The sequence below is a fragment of the Marmota marmota genome, unplaced genomic scaffold (assembly GCF_001458135.2).
Source record: "Marmota marmota marmota unplaced genomic scaffold, marMar, whole genome shotgun sequence".
NCBI lineage: Eukaryota > Metazoa > Chordata > Mammalia > Rodentia > Sciuridae > Marmota > Marmota marmota.
This window is the reverse complement of record NW_026000196.1, coordinates 18,905,157-18,922,121: the sequence shown is the minus strand read 5'-3', so window position 1 is coordinate 18,922,121 and position 16,965 is coordinate 18,905,157. Positions and strand designations below refer to the sequence as shown.

General features: G+C 39.2%; 1 protein-coding gene across 9 annotated transcripts in view; it reads right to left on the bottom strand.

Moving 5' to 3' along the window:
• The window catches only part of Tjp1 (tight junction protein 1), a 214,513-nt gene extending 200,358 nt beyond the window's left edge, over positions 1-14,155 (bottom strand). For all 9 annotated transcript variants that reach the window (XM_048790372.1, XM_048790373.1, XM_048790374.1 and 6 more), the window contains exon 1: positions 13,934-14,155. In XM_048790372.1, the coding sequence (XP_048646329.1) occupies positions 13,934-14,140 (207 nt within the window). In that variant the 5' untranslated portion in view covers positions 14,141-14,155. The remainder of the gene's footprint in view (positions 1-13,933) is intronic.
• Between the last annotated feature and the right edge of the window lie 2,810 nt (positions 14,156-16,965).

Here is a 16,965-nt window from a genome sequence, read left to right as displayed (position 1 = left end):
TGGCTGCAATGCTGGTGAATCACAAGAGAAAACAGGAAAAATGCCATCCCAGCTATACATGAGCTATGGTCTGTGTTCTCCTCACATTCATGTGTGGCAACCTAATCCCCAAGGTGATGATATTAGGAGGTGTGGCCTTCATGAGGCAATTGGTCGCAAAAGTAGAGATCTCACAAATGAGACTGGTGCTCTTACAGAAGAGGTTCACGGGGGCTTATCTGCCCCATCCACTGAGGACACAGTGAGATGTCTGTGAGAAATGAGCCCCCAACCAGACACCAACTCTGCCAGTGCCTTGATTTTGGCTTCCAAAACTGTGAGAAATAAACATCTTGGTTATAAGCAACTCAATTTATGGCATTTTGTTTTAGCAGCCTGAAAGGATGAAAACACCAAGCATTTGAATAACAACCTTTGGAAACTGAGTTTGGCCCAAGTCCATTAGTAACTTTCAGAGAGGGATTTCCAGAACAAACAGCTGCCCCAAAGATATTCTCGGGAAGACTAGGTGGGTCTTGCGGCAGCTTGCAAGTCAGTCTTGGGGAATGAGCCTTCCTAGCACCTATGGAGTCATTACTGAAGAAAACTTAACTCTAACATTTCATTTTCCCTCTGGCCACAGGAAAGAAAATGACTCCTTCCTTCCCAGTGTGTCTTCTCAGGCCTTTTTTGAGCCAACAAAAAGAACCAGGGCTGTCCATGAATCCGGCCTTTGCTCCTCCCCACCAGATAGAAAAAAACATATTTTGAAACTTCCATTTTTCATTCTAATCCTCAGAAGTCACATAATAATCAGGTGAGCTAAACTGTTTTCATTTGCATTAGTGGAAACAGAATGATATGTTTCAAAGACAACTACAACCTATTTTCTACATGTACTTGAAATTTTATGTGTGTGAAAATAGACAAACATAATACATTATTTCCTTTGTTCCTCAGGCATGATTTATTCTGTCCAATAACAAATGTGGAGATTAAATGATTTTGTTCACTGATTGAAGAATAATGAAATAATCTAAGATCATCTCTGGAAAGGTGAAACAGATCCATATTACATAAAAACAAATTATTTACACAAATTAACTCATGAGTTAACTCTCGTTCAACACACATACACACACGCACGTGCACACACACACACACACACACACTTTTCTTTCTAAATTTTCCAACCTTCTTCAGTTTGCCCGATGCTCCACTGCCCTCAGTCAGTGTCACCAATCACCTCCAAATGTCCCCAATCTACACCATATTCACTGCCAACAACCCTAAGCACAGCACACAGAGGGGCACTCCTTTCATAGACTGAGGGGAGGACAGCTGCAACATCAGAAATGTAAGAAAACTAAGAATTATATGACATCATCTCTGCAGAGTTTGAAGCAGCAATGGCTCTTTCAATTCTGTGGCTAGGAGAAAAATGACGTTATCCCTCCTGTCAAGAAAAAAAAAAAGAGGAATGACCTCCTCTGACCACTGGCAGGTCCACGTTGCCTTTGCCCTCCCCCAAATGTTTGAGGCTATAGTCTTTGATCACTTGTTCCCTCCTGGAAACTCCCCTCCTCAGCTTCTTCAACATCTATGCATGAATTTCCCTCCTGATTTCTCTACGCCTGACTGCCCCTGCTCTGGTGATGTTTCCTGGCTCTGCATTAGCAATCCATGTTCACAAAACAAAACTGGCAACAGAATCCTTCTCCCCACCTCGCCCTTCTGTAAAAACAGAAAAAGCAGAGCTACTCTGGCTGGAGGGGAGGATGAGGCGTGAGGCCCCGTCCCTCACCCTCTACATCACCCACTGTCACCTGGGGCATCTCTGCAGAGCTCTGTGGTTCATAACCAAGGGCAGGGAGTTCTCGGCTCCAGCTCCATTTCCCCTCCTCTGCTCCCTCCAACCCCAGGACCAACTCCCCATTTCTGTCACAACAAAGTTTTATGTGCTCTTCTGGTTCCACTTTAAGGGCTATCTCCTCTGTGGTGCTTCCTGTTCTGAGCAGCTTCGAGCACTCTGTTATCCTCGGAGGTATCCTGTGCTGCCTCCACTGTAGTACATGAGCAATGTTCATTTACACCTCTGCCTGCTCTACTCAATTTCGACCATGTTAAAGGTTGACAGGTTGATGATGGTGGTGGTGGTAGTGGTGTATGTGTGTGTGTGTGTGAGAGAGAGAGAAAAAGACAGACAGACACATAATGGGAGGGGAGTCCTAGGTGAACCTAAAATGAAGCTTGGACATGTTCTGGTTGTGAGTGAGGTGTCTTGATCTGCATGTAGAGTCTGTGAGGCAGGCAGTCAAATGGGGAAATGGGAGAGGAAAGGTGGCTGTTGGTCTCTAGCCCAGTCAACAAGAACCAAATCTAAGCCTTAGAAAGGGAGAGATTCTGGCGAAATCCAGTGTTAATCAGATTTCTGTCACTGTGACAAAATACCTGAGATAATCAACTTAAAAAGATAAAGGTTTAGCCAGGCACAGTGGCACATGCCTGTAATCCCAGTGACCAGCTGAAGCAGGAGGACTGCAAGTTCAAGGTCAGCGTCAACAGTTTAGAAGACCTTGTCTCAAAATTAAAAACTGAAAAGGGCTAGGGATTTGGTAAATTGCCCCTGGATTCAAACCCCAGTATGGGGGGTCAGGGGCAGGGGTAGTTTGGACTCACAGTTTCAAAGATTTCATTGCACAGTTGCTTGGCCTACGGTGGCCCAATGCATTATGGCCAGAACATGTAGTGAAGGAGGCCTGCTCACCTCACAGAGCTGGGAAGTAAAAAGGGAGAGAGGAAGGTGCTGGGGCCTCAATATGCCCTTCAAGTACACACCCCAGTGACCAACCTTACTCGCACCTCCTAATCCTTTCACCACTTCTCACCAGTGCCACATGTGGGCCTTTGGGGACATTCAAGATTCAAACTATAGCATTCAGGAACTGCTTTCATGAGAGACTTTATGAATCACAAGTTAAGGCAGAATGCTAAAGGCCTCATTCTCTTCTTTGAAATAATAATTTCTCTATTCATTTCATTAAGATCTAAATTTCTAAAAAAACCTGTATTTTCTATTCAGAAAATCTTGCCTAAAAATGAATAAAATCCTGCCTAAAATCAGAGCCAACAAGCTCCCAAACTAGCAGTTGCTAGTGAAAGGAAACTTTAAAGAGATAAGAAATGCTGGCACAGGTTCAAGATGGAAACAAAATTCTGAGATGCAAAATCAATCCAGGAAGGCTATTAGACAAATATGGAGGCTGGCATTATTCACAAGAATGGAGAACTTATAGCCATTGTACTTAGGACCATTTCAAAAAACCAAGAGTCTTGCAAGGTTGCCTGTCTGTAAGAGTCTCTTAGAAATATCTGGACATTCACAGTTTAATGAAGAAGGTAACCATTAAGGCAAAAATCTCCTACTAATTGGTTGTCAACTGGCAGACTGCATTCAGGCCGACCTCTGGAATTCCTAGTTATATAAATAGCTGGATTTCTTGTTCTGCAGAAAAGCTTTAAATCTCTCTGACTCCTCTCACTTTGGAAAATTAATGAGGGCGATAATCCCAGTAGATTCCTCTCCTCTCCAGCAATGCACACCCCCTGCCCTCCAGAGGGTTAAGAGCAGACCAAAGCAGGCTCTGGTGTCACATCCAGTTTGCAGATGCAGGACCAGCAAGGTACACTGGACTCTCACTTGGTGAATTGGGACTAGGGAGGGCAAGCCCATGGGACCAAGGACCTCTAGGGAGAGGACCTATTTATGATCACTTGTGAGATTCTCCTTACAAGTTGCTTTTCTTTTCTTTTTAAAAAAGTGAATACTATGGGGCTGGGGTAGAGTGCTTGCCTCGCATGCACAAGGCCCTGGGTTCAATCTCCAGCACCACACACACACTTTTGTACTTTGTGTGTACAAAAAAGAATACTCTGTTGGCTAATCAACAATTTTTTTTTTAAAGAGAGAGTGAGAGAGAGAGAATTTTTTTAATATTTATTTTTTAGTTATTGGCAGACACAACATCTTTGTTTGTATATGGTGCTGAGGATCGAACCCGGGCCACACGCATGCCAGGCGAGCGCACTACCGCTTGAGCCACATCCCCAGCCCTAATCAACAATTCTTAATAGCCATATGGATATAATGCTATGCTGTACACTAAGGATGTAAAAAAAAAAAAAAAAAAAAACAAGACTGTCCTGGTCCCTGTCCTGATAGAGCTAACTTTCTCATGGAGAAGACAAGCAGCAGAATAAGTCCTAACAAGTAAGATCACTGTGAGCTGTGCTAAGACACTAGTGAAATCCAGACCAGTAGCCCACCAGGCTTTTGTCTAAACTGCAGAAGACAGCAGTTGGGGATTTTACATGACAGAGAGACAGAGAGACAGACAGCACGCGCAAGTGAGCAAGATTACACAGGCATTCTCCCTTGACATAAGAGATAAGTGATATGGCTTTCTGATATGAATTTACAATCCAATTCGTGAATTTAGTTAATCCTTCTCGAGTTTTTCTACAATTATGGAAAATCCTATGACTACTTTGCAAGTCAGAGTTTGGGCTGTTTTTATTTTTTTATTTTTTCCCTATACATTAAAAATAAAAAACTAAACAAAATTAAAGTTTCTACCATGTAAGTTAGGAAGTTAAAGGAAATATTGTGTAAGCAAAAAAAAAAAAAGAAAGAAAGAAAGAAAAAGAATCAGAAATTATTAGAAAACAGATACTGGACCTTTTAATATCACAATTTTGACCTGGGAGTCCTCAGTGGAGTCTAGGGCTAAGTGGCTAAAAACTTAATGAGAAATACTGGTGTGATCTTGGAATATCTCCCCACAAAAATTCATCAATTATCAAGTGGAAAAATGGTGAATTAAACATGTCGAAGTCTGGCAGACACAACATGACTAGGCTAGCAAGGCGAATGTCACAATGGCGGGATGGCTTCCCTCTGTGCTCGCGGTGAGGCACTTAGAGCACAGCATCATTTCAGTTTTCAGTTTTATTTCTGCCAAGAATGTATGACCTGAATCCGGTCATGAAGAAACACTGGATGAAACTAAGTTGAGGATTCTTTAAAACTGTCAAGGACACGAAGGACAGGGAGAAACTCATTGCCGTTTCCATTTTCAGCATCCTGCACAGTCTAGCCACTAGCAAGGCCATTTATTCACTTAATCACATCTCTTCACTCATTCAAAAAATACTGAGTGAGCTCTACAAAGCCCTCAACATTATGCCATGCATTATACAAAAAAAAAAAAAAAAACGTAGTTTTTGTGACATAATTTGTGCTTGAAATTGGGGAGGAAATATATACATATAAATTATACCATAAGAGATCTTGCAAGGTGGTACGGTAAAATAGATTTCTTGGAACGAGGGAAAAATTAGGGAACAACTGGTTCTTTTTAGCACAAGTTTTCATAGAGTTAACGGAAAACACAATTTCAGGTATGAAAACCCTTTTTGCATTTTAAATCTGGCTGCATTTCCCCCCTAAAATGTATTACACATTGCTGCCTTCTTCATCTGAACACAATTCAGTTTATGCAAATTTTAATTGTGTACATCTAAATAATGCAATAAATAGTAACAGGGCTGGGATTGTGGCTCAGCGGTAGAGCGGCAGAGCGCTCGCCTAGCACGGGCTAGACCTGGGTTCAATCCTCAGCACCACATAAAAATAAAGGGTTAGGGTTGTGTCCATCTACACCAAAAAGTAAAAATTTTTTTTAAAGGATAGTAACAAAGCTTCGCTTTACAAACAAACCTGAAACAATGCAAATACCCCAGATTAAGAGCAAGCATCAAGCCAGGCATTGTGGCGCCTATCTGTAATCCCAGCAGCTCCAGAGGCTGAGACAGGAGGATTGCAAGTTCAAAGCCAGCCTTAGCAACTTAGTGAGGCCCTAAGCAACTTAGTGAGACCCTGTCTCTAAATAAAAAATAAAAAGGGCTGGGTACATAGCTCAGTAGTTAACTACCCCTGGGTTCAATCCGTGGTACCTGCACCTCACCTCCCCCCAAAATATGAATAAACATCAAGAATTTCATAATTTCTTTTCTTTTTCTTTTTTTTTTCTTTTTGGTACTGGGGATTGAACCTATGGACTACTGAATGCGAGGCAGGCACCCTATCAACTGAGCTATATCCCCAGTCCAAGAATTACATAATTTCAAACTGGTAGGCGGAGTATACTACAACTTGAGTCTGTACTACTAACCATGGAAAGACAGTTCATCTGGAGAACGAAATAAGCCCCCAAACTTTGTAAGCCTCAGGGGAAAATCCATCTCACAAATGTATAAATTTCAAAGTGCAGGGGCCTCAGAAATATATCTGTTTCATAAACAACTATATTTTAATCTACTTCTGATATGGCTTTTACTGTAGCATTTCCTGGCCAGTATAGGTATGAATTCCTGACCACTGGGGTACATAAGTAGAGTATATCCCACAAGTTACCTATAAAGTATCCATTTCTTCTTTCCTTACTAACAGAATCTGATTTTTATCCTTAGGAGCCTGTGCTACCAAAACTCCCAATTTTTTAATACTTGCTTGACATGACAACATGTCATGTTCTTGCCAAGGAGATATAGGAAGATATCCCTGGGGAGGGCATCTTCTCTAAACTAAAAGGACAGAGCTAGTGAACTAGGAGAAAGTGTCTTGTGCCCCTTTACCCCCTTCATCTTGCTAAAAATACAAGATGCTATCTTGAGATGAAAGAAATGAGGACTGAGGCTGACAGCATGAGAAGGAAGGGTGGAGAAAGCTGGGTCTCTAAGAAATGCCACGGCAGCTGCACCAGAGCTGGACTGCTACCTCATCCTCCTTGCTAGATAAGAAAAACTCCCATTCCTATACTTTAAATGACTCTCTAAGANCCAATCATAAGAAATGGTAAGTAAGAAAGTGTTTGAGGAGGCTTCCCATGCTGTGAGAGACAGCCACAGAAAGAGACACTGGTTCTTCTCTACTTATCTGTGTTTATGTGAGGCCTGGAACTGCTGTACCCACTGTTACAAACCTTCCAATGAAATCCATGCAGAGAGGGGTGCAGATGCATCCACCACCTCCATCCCCAAACCCACATCCATTACCTCCACCTCCAACTCCACATCCACCACCTGCATCCCTACCATCACTTTACCACCTCCACTTCCACTTCTAATATTGACACCTCTGCCTCCTCAGTCACCACCTTTCCTACCATCTCCATCTCTTCCATCTCCATGTCTACCACCCGTAGCACCTCCATCTTCACCTCCTGTACCTCTACCTCCACGTGTAGCATCTCTACTTCTACCTCTACCACCTCCACCTTCACCCCCCTCACTCTAACTCTAAATCCACAACCTCCACCTGCACATTCACCATTTCCACCACCTCCACCTCCACCTCTACCTCCACCACCTCCCCCACTTCTCCATCCCCCACTTCTACCACATGCACTGTTTCCCACCATCTCTACCTCCACCACCATCACCACCACTACTACTCCCCCACCACCATCTACTATCCTCTACCACCATCACCTCCGCCTCTGCCACCTTTTAATCTCCACTAATCACCTCCACCTCCACCTCTACCTTCACCACTGCCACCACTAGGACTCTACCACCTTTATCACCTGCATTACCACCTCCATCAACATCGCCACCTCCACCATCACCACCTCCTCAATCAACACCCCCACCTCTTCTATTTCTACCACCACTTATGCCACCTCCATGACCACCAACGCCTCCACCTTCACCTTCACCACCAACACCTTCACCATCTCCCCCTTATTTCTTAGTGTATATGTATGTTCCCTATAAAATAAGTCAATAAATAAAGTAAGATGATTACATTTTACATATCTCCAACATATGTCCAATAAGTCATATTATCTTACATATCCTCTTACTTCTCAAGCCCAACTATATTAATATTTAATGGTCTCTAAATTTTTTTCTGCTTAGCTGTCACAGTTAATAAAGTGATCAGTCAAGAAAATAAATGTCAACTAACATATCTCATGAGCATAAAATTTGTCATGCGTGGTATCTGTGTGAATATAAAAGAACTACTCCCTTCCCTGAGTAGCTGAAATATATGACACATCAGGGAAGAACACAGGCACTAAGAGCCAAGGGCACAGTGTGGGGATCTGCTGGTGTCCTTGGGGTAACACCTACCCTGACAGAGGATATAAAGAGAGTGGAAAGTTGCCCACGTCACTGGAGCTCAGGATGCGAGGAGCAGCTGTATGCCCTGAGCAGAAGGAGCCCACAGTGCTCATGCTTTTTCCTTCCTAGCTCTCTTACTGGTGAGGTGGGAGCTAGTGACTTTGGTGAAAGTGAGACAGACAGAAGAGGCCAGCCCCTCCCACAGAACTGGGAGGCTGGACACACAGGCCCTCAGCATCCCTTCACAGGCTTTCCTACATCATTTTCTTGCTTTTAATGCCCAGCTCCTTATTCACCAACCAGGAACCCAAGTCAGGACAAGAAGTGTGTGTTGTTGGGCTGGGGATGTGGCTCAAGCGGTAGCGCGCTCGCCTGGCATGCGTGCGGCCCAGGTTCGATCCTCAGCACCACGTACAAACAAAGATGTTGTGTGTCCGCCGAAAACTAAAAAATAAATATTAAAAAAAAATTCTCTCTCTCTCTTAAAAAAAAAAGTGTGTGTTGAAGTGAAGAGGCAACTGAGTTTTAAAACACCCCACTAGATCCCACAGATCTTACAATTGGAGGCCTTGGAGGTAGAGGGAGATGGAGGAAATTTTTCATCATTGATAAGTTCATAGACTTACATATGTTTTCTATTAGCCTTCATGGAGATTCCTCTTTGTCAGGAGAAAGAAGTATCTTTTCAAATATGAAAATTCACTAATCACCAAAAATACCAGAGAGCTATTATTCAGACAGCAGCAAATTACAACTTATTAGGCCAAAAAGTATACTCAAAGTAACACTCCAAGTAATTTCTTATCATCCATCCTCCCCTCTCATGACAAATAGTGCTCTAAAGTTTTGAAGTATGTATCCTTTTTGCCAAATATATTTAAAATATATATATATATATTTTTAGTTGTAGTTGGACCCAATACCTTTATTTTATTCAGTTATTGTTATGTGGTGCTGAGGATCAAACCCAGTCCTTCGCACATGCTGAGCCATAACCCCAGCCCTGACAAAAAAAAAAAAAAAAAGCTTCTTAATCATGACTGAATCCTTCTTTCACGTAAGGTTAAGGAATATCCCCATAAATTGTTAATGGATCGTCATTTCTACTTATTGTGCATAAAACTTTATGTAGTATCTGTCTGCAGAGACAAGCAGTAATGGAGGCTTATACACATAAAGAAATAAATTGCTTACGTTTATATTCTAGAGTTCAAACAGAATGAACTTAACTCAGCTGACTTCATTCCCCTAGTTTAGGGAGGAAATTTGATTAGGAAAAGCTGTAAAATTTCAAGCAATCTATTAAATTTTTAAATTATCCCTTAAAATTCTTTAACTATACACTTAGAATCCAAGGAAGGGAGGGGACAGATGTAAAAATGTAACTTGATCACTCTATAAACAGGCAATGACACCAGAGTCAGAGGAAGTAGCTGAAAATGTAATCACTAACTACATCTAAAGACAAAGGATCCCATTTCTTCTTCAGATTGATTGTCAATATAGTCATCTCCAAATCATACCCGATGATTTTTGATTCTAGGACTCTATGGACACCAATGTCTGTGATGTTCACACCCCTTATATAAAATGACACACTATTGGCCTATAACCTATGTATATCCTCCCATATCCTCCTCAATATTTTAAATCATCTCTAGAAGCCTTATAATACCTAAGGCAATGTAAATGATTGTTGTACTCCATTGTTTAAGGACTAATACCAAGAAAGAAAGTCATATACAAGTTCAGGGCAGACAGGAGCTGGGCGCAGTGGCATATTCCCGTAATCCCAGCAGCTCAGGAGGCCGAGGTAGGAGGATCCTGAGTTCAAAGCCAGCCTCAGCATAAGCAAGGCACTAGGCAACGCAGTGAGATCCTGTCTCCAAATAAAGTATAAAATAGGGCTGGGGGTGTGTGGCTCAGTGGTTGAGAGCCTCTGAGTTCAATCCCCAGTACAAAACAAAAATAAAAACAAAACAAAACAAAAAAACCCTCACAAATAGAGAACTGTATATCACTTTTCCACCTCAGAGAAAAGAGAACCTATCACCTGACTTCTATAGCATTTTGCCCACCAAAAATAAAAGCTTGGGTCTTTTAGGCAAAACACATCTACAGAATAGACTGGTCCAGTTCAGAACTTGTCTAAGAAAATTTTGCCAAGTATCTCCGGACACTGTCTCAAGGAACCAGGGAGACTGGAGAGATGCCAGTCTCCCTCAGTGAACTAGGATACCAATCAATTATGCGGTAGGGTTTACAAAATGAACTAGAATGCCCATCCCATTTAATCCCCACAGAGAAAGCTGAAACAATTGCTTCTCCCCAGGAGTGAAATGGCATCAATCTGATGCCTGGGACCAAAGCCAATAGTCTCAGCTGGAACCTGAGGGTTCTCGGCCAGAAACTGGGACCTTGAAACTATAGCAAGTGGATCTCTTGCTCCCACTTGCTATGCCTTTCCAAAGGCAAGAAAAGTTGTTTTTAATATTGGAAAATTTAGGAAAGTTAAAAGTAAAATAAAAATATGTTATCCTCTTGGTGACACAGATTTGATATGTACTGAGAGAGGAGATTATAAACTGTCTGTCCATTTTAAGGATCTCTGTTTAACAGTCATAGGAAGACATGCATGAAATAAGTATTTTTTTAATTGTAAGAATAGTGTATAAAAATGACAAAATTTTCAGTCTTTTTTTCAATGAGATGGACCTTTACAAAGAGATCTATGGTGCCTAAGCTATTTCCTAAAGGGAACAAAGATTACTCCTATATAATTGAAAGTCATTTCAGATCCTTTACCAAGTATCTTCTCTTTAGACTGTTGTGACTTAGGTTTTAAAACTTGGTTTTCCATAATTATATTTACAAAGTTAATTACATTAGAGAGCCAATTCTTTTTAATTTTTTTGTGATGCTGGGATAAAAACCAAGGGCCTAGTACTTGCTAGGTTAATGTTCTGTCACTGAGCTCTATTCTCAAACACCTTTCACCTCCCATAAAACCCTTCTGTAATCCATGTTTCTTCTCAAAAATACAAAAGCACAGCACTGCCTTCTAAAAAAAAAATGACAGAATTTAAAAATATAGGGAAAAATCACTTTTTTAGTCCCACACCAAGATGTTATATTCCCCTAAATATCTTGGATATTATGGTGCTGTCATAGGCTTTGGTAGGAAGTGGGAGTAGTCAAGCTTTTAAGCTCCTCTTTTATTAATATTTTTTATTGTTTGGGAAATAATTTTATACTTTTCTAAAAATGGAATATACTCATTGTAAAAATGTCTAACAGTCTACAAGTGTCGAAAGGGTAAAATAAATTGCTGCCCCACCATTACTGTGAAAATCTGAGAAAGAAAATGAATTTAAATAGTGAAAAACTTGAGTTTTGCAATAATTAGATTTCGTAGTACATTCCCCTTAATGAAAGAGAAATGGAGTACCACATGCCAAAGTCCCCAGCCTTTTGATCCACCCTTCAGAAATAGAAAACCAAAATAGAAAGCAACAACGTAGTCCATGAAGACAACTGCACATACCACCACACAAGAACCACAGACCATCCCTGCAATCCACCTTCTGTGAATCCCCCCAACTTTTCCTCTTTTTTAACCTCAATGTCAAATGCCTTTCCTTCATGCTAAGACTTTACTTTTGAGATAACACCCCAAAAGAAAGAATATCAAAAAGAAAAAAAAATGAATTCTATAGATGGTAAATCCACTGGATAGTGCTATTTTTTTTTTCTTGCTTAGACTTTAGCCAGATAAAGTGTCTTATGGAACAAGGCAAAGAATAAATTATCAATCACTTTTAAGCATATTGATTATAATAAAAAGATAACTTCCTTATCATTTAAATATTCATTTCTATTTGTGGGAAACTGAAGGCAACCTTACACAAAGTACAGTTGAATATCCCTAACTTTCAGAGCACCAACACGTTGCCACACATGGCAAATTCCACACTTGCCCTCACATAACAGATTGTAGTCAAAGCACAGGTACCTAAAAATACTGTACACATTTACCTTCAATCTATGTATATAAAGTGTAAATGAAATACAAATGAACTAAGACCAACCCTAAGATATCTCATTATGGAGATGTAAAAATGCCAAAATTCAAAATCCAAAACATGCCTGATCCCAGACATTTCAGATAAGGGATAACTGATATGTAAAGTTTTCTTCGTCATGTTCTAGACAAATTTTAACTTCTTCTCCAACCAGAATGATTCTGGTTAAGCAAGTAAATGTATTTTACAACATGTCATATTAATTACCTGATTATGTATCAGTAATGATAATATCAAACATCAGAGAAAAGAACCTAATAAAATTTCAATTTCCATTTTTATATTCTTTGAGGTTTTTTTTGGTACCAGAGATTGAACCCAGGGCACTTAACCATGGAGCCACATCCCCAGCCATTTTTTATATTTTATTAGAGACAGGGTCTCACTGAGTTGCTTAGGGCCTCACTAAGTTGCTGAGGCTGGGTTTGAACTCCTGTTCCTCCTGCTTCAGACGTCTGAGTCACTAGGATTATAGGTGTGTACCACCGCGCCTGGCCTCCATTTTCATATTTTAAAACGTAATTAAAATTTGTTTCTCAGTGAATTTATTGCTTTACTTTTGAGAAACAATTCACTTGATTGTATGTTTTCTAATAGTCACTTTCACTGTTAAGTTGACTTAGCAAAAACTGACTCCTTTTCTCAGTTATTGATTAAGTGTTTTCCTATAGATCACATTTCACTTTCTTATGTCTTGTATCATAAAAGTGTTCAAGAACACTTTAAAGCAAAATAATTGAATACAATTATTTTAATAAAAATAATTGCTAAAAAATAAATCTTAACAAATAAAAAATAAGCATTCACATTTACTGAGCTTTTGTTTTTATCAATTATAGGTAAGAAATGCAAATGTCATATCCTCAAAAGCAGATAGGATTTAGTTTCATATACTAAAGACAGCAATTTGGTATCATTTTTTGAAACAACACTTGTCAGTGGTACTTTAACAATTCAGAATTTTTCAGAACTCAAAAGGCAGAAATGCACACATTCTTCTAAACATCCTAAACATCCATTAATCTGCCAACGAACACATACATAAATCTGAATAAAACTTTTTTCAAAGCAGAGAGCATTCTAGTATGTACTTCACGGCATTACAGTGTATCTTTTAATAGAGAGGAGCCTGACAGTGTTAGTGTTCTTTCAGAAACATGAATTGATTTATTACCATACACCCATAGGAAAAACATGTCACATGGCCTGGAACAAAAAACATGACTGTTAGAGTTAATCACTTAGAACAGAGAGAAAGTGCAATCATTAACTGAATTGGGATCTATCCTAATAATTTTTGGCATAACGACTTTCAGGTACTACCAGAAAGCTGAATGTTTGGAGTTAATCAGATACTTAAGTCTCTGTTCATATTAACATGAATTTGTGATATTCAAAGAAATTTACATGGATAGTCTACTCAATTCAACATGTCTCATAGAATTCAGGAAAAATTTCTTTATCTTCATCTTTCCAACAGAATCTTTGTTATGAACCATTTATTATAAATATACCCTGTGCATGCCAGTTAAGAAAGCATTCTGGTTGGTAACCTGTTAGTTCAAACATTTTTTAGTTAAAAAAAATGCTGACCACCAAATGAGACTATTATATTTTTATGAAAAAAAAAATCAAAAGTTTTGCATTCCTTAAAAAATGAGAAAAGTATCAACCAGTCCACTTACAGTGAGTTCACAGAAATCGAAGCTATCAAGACTTTTGCTTCTGTGCAGTCTCCCTTTAATTCGTCTTAAAGAAGGTTTTCCTTGGCTGACACTAGAAGTAGCACCATTGGGATTTTCAGAGGATGGAGTAACCCTGGAAAAAGGGGAAAAATTGCTTAAAAAGGCAGATTTACAGGTGAGCCTATTTCTCAAATTAGTGGTAAGCATTTACTTGAGGGTAGCTTTGGAAATGTCACACACACTCCTTTTTTCAACCAAAAGCCCAAGAGCCAAACATTCTATCGGATACTCTTTCTAAATATTTCTTAGCAGCTGGTAGTGTAGGAATCTTCCTGAAAGAGTTCAAATATTCCAACATTAAAATTCACTAAAAGTCAACTCTGCCACCATCAAAGAAGCAATTACAACTAGACTGAGGTTTCCTAAGTAACTCACAGGCATTGGCTTCCCTTGGGACAGTGGTCTAACCAGCAGCACTCAGCCTGGTTCACCCAGTACAAGTCAGCTGTCACTGGAGAGATCCACAGATACTATTCAGCATGCTTTTGTTAAGCATGAAAATAACTCCTCCAAATTTAAACATGACAGTCAATAATTCAGCATGATTTTGGAATTAAAAAAAACACAGATAAGAAGAAATAGCAAATAATCTAAGCTATCCATCTATGGAGTGTACACTGGGATACATGTTCATACATAGAAACACACACACAGAACTGACACATGCTCTCTTATTGCTGCGTCACTACTGGCTGGCAGCGTTAGAACAAACTAGTCAGAGAGAAGATGCTCTGGGCACCTGCAAGGAAACTTGTAAATTATTTTCTTAGAGATGACAAAATGTATAAAGCAATGGGAATGATTTCTAAATACGGTTTATGAAAGTCAATTTCTTCATATCGTGATGGAATTTCCTATTCATAATGCAGTCCATGTTCATATAATTTTCAACCCTTGTTACTTCTTAATTTTTTTATACTTCAAGTGTTGACCAGATGGAATAACATAAGACATAGCCTGTAAGCTCTAACTCCTTTTTCTTTTTCCCTTTGTTTTTGGGGGGTGGGGGGTACCCGGGATTAAACTCAGGGGCACTCGACCACTGAGTCACATCCTCATTCCTTTTTATTTATTTGTTTATTTATTTTCAAATTTTAAGACAGGTTCTCTCTAAGTTGCTGAGGCTGGCTTTGAACTTGCAATCCTCCTGTCTCAGTCTCTGGAGCTGCTAGGATTACAGGTGTAAGCCACCACACTGGCCTCTAATTGCTTTTTAAAAGATGCACAGAATGGACTACTAGCAAAATAAACTTGATTCATATATGAATAAGAGTAAATATTTGCGAGGTATGGTGGTGAGCACCTATAATCCTAGCAGTTCAGAGGCTGAGGCAGGAGGATGGAAAGTTCAAGACCTGTCTCAGTAACTTTAACGAGGCTTTAAGCAACTTTGTGAGACCCTGGGTCAAAATGAAAAATAAAAAGGGCTAAGATGTGGCTTAGTAGTTAATTACCCCTAGGTTCAATCTCCAGTACAAAAAAAAAAAAAAAAAGAGGGACTATTATAAAATAGACAAGTTTATGTATGCCTGTAATTTAGAATGAAAATATCTATATATTTAGAATATTTAAAGAGTACAGAAAGATATGAAAATGGAAAGTAAAATGGGCCTCCTTCACCCTCATCCTAAACCTCAGTCCATTTTCCAGACAACTACTGTTACCAGTTCCTTTTACTACCTCCCAGACAAATGCTTATGTTATTTATGTATGTGCTTATTTCCTTTTGGAATTTTTTAGTAAGATGACCAAATTATTCATATTTTCCTGCACCATATTTTTTCACTTAATATGACTTATATAATAACTACAATAACCCATGTAGAACAATTTCTTTTTAATAACTAAACAGTATTTTATGATACAGATGTAACATCATTTATCAATCACTTTCCTGCTGAGGAGCATTTATTTTGCTTTCAAATGTTTGCTATTAAATCTTTTTTTAAAAATATATTTACTTTATTTATTTTTACGTGGTGCTGAGGATCGAACCCAGTGCCTTACATGTGCGAGGCAAGCACTCTACTGCTGAACTATATTTGTCTTAAAGCAACAAATATCCATGTCTACAATATTTGTAGACAAATTCAATACTTACTTAGGAAAGAATCCTAAGTGGAAATTCAGGGGTAGGGATAGAAGATTTCTAAATGTTAACAGGCACTGACTTCCAAAATTTGCCAATTTACACTTCCACCAACAGTGCATGAGAATGTGCACTGGGTGAATCATTAAATACAAAGGCAACTCTATATTCTAATTATTTTATAACTCAACTTTTCTGTGTTCTTCATTATACTTTTGTCTTGCTGAACTGATGATTTGTATAAAAAGGACTATTGTGGAGTTTCCCATGAAAAAGAGGGATTTGTCAATTAATCTTTGTCAGTCTGTTAGGTGTTTGCTTTTTACATTTCAAATCTTTCTGATTAGATGCCTTAATGTTTATTATTCAAATTTTCTTAGGGATTTAATGTTTTATCATATAGAAAGTCTTTGTGCCAATGATCAATTTTACCTTAATTTTATGGTATTTTAGAGCTATTTTATGTGGTGATAATTTTATGCTATTTTATCTGATGATAATTTCCCCATCTACATTTTTTTTTTTTGGTACCAGAGATTGAACCCAGGGGTCCTTACGCACTGAATCACATTTCTTGCCCTTTTTATGTTTTGAGACAGGTTTCACTAAGTTGCTCAGGGCCTTGCTAAGTTGCTGAGGCTGGCTTTGAACTCATGATCCTCCTGCCTCAGCCTCTCAATCTGCCTCAGCCTCTCAATCCCAGCCCCCTTGCTGGGATTGCAAGTCTGCACTACAATGCATGGTCCCCATTTACATTTCTATGTTTATCTAGTTTATCTTTTTGTGTGCCTATGTTTTCAACCTTTCCAAGTCTGTCTTTTTTTTTTTCCTTAAGTTGTACATGTACATCTTGGCATGTAGCTAGAGTGGTTTTTTTTCTTCA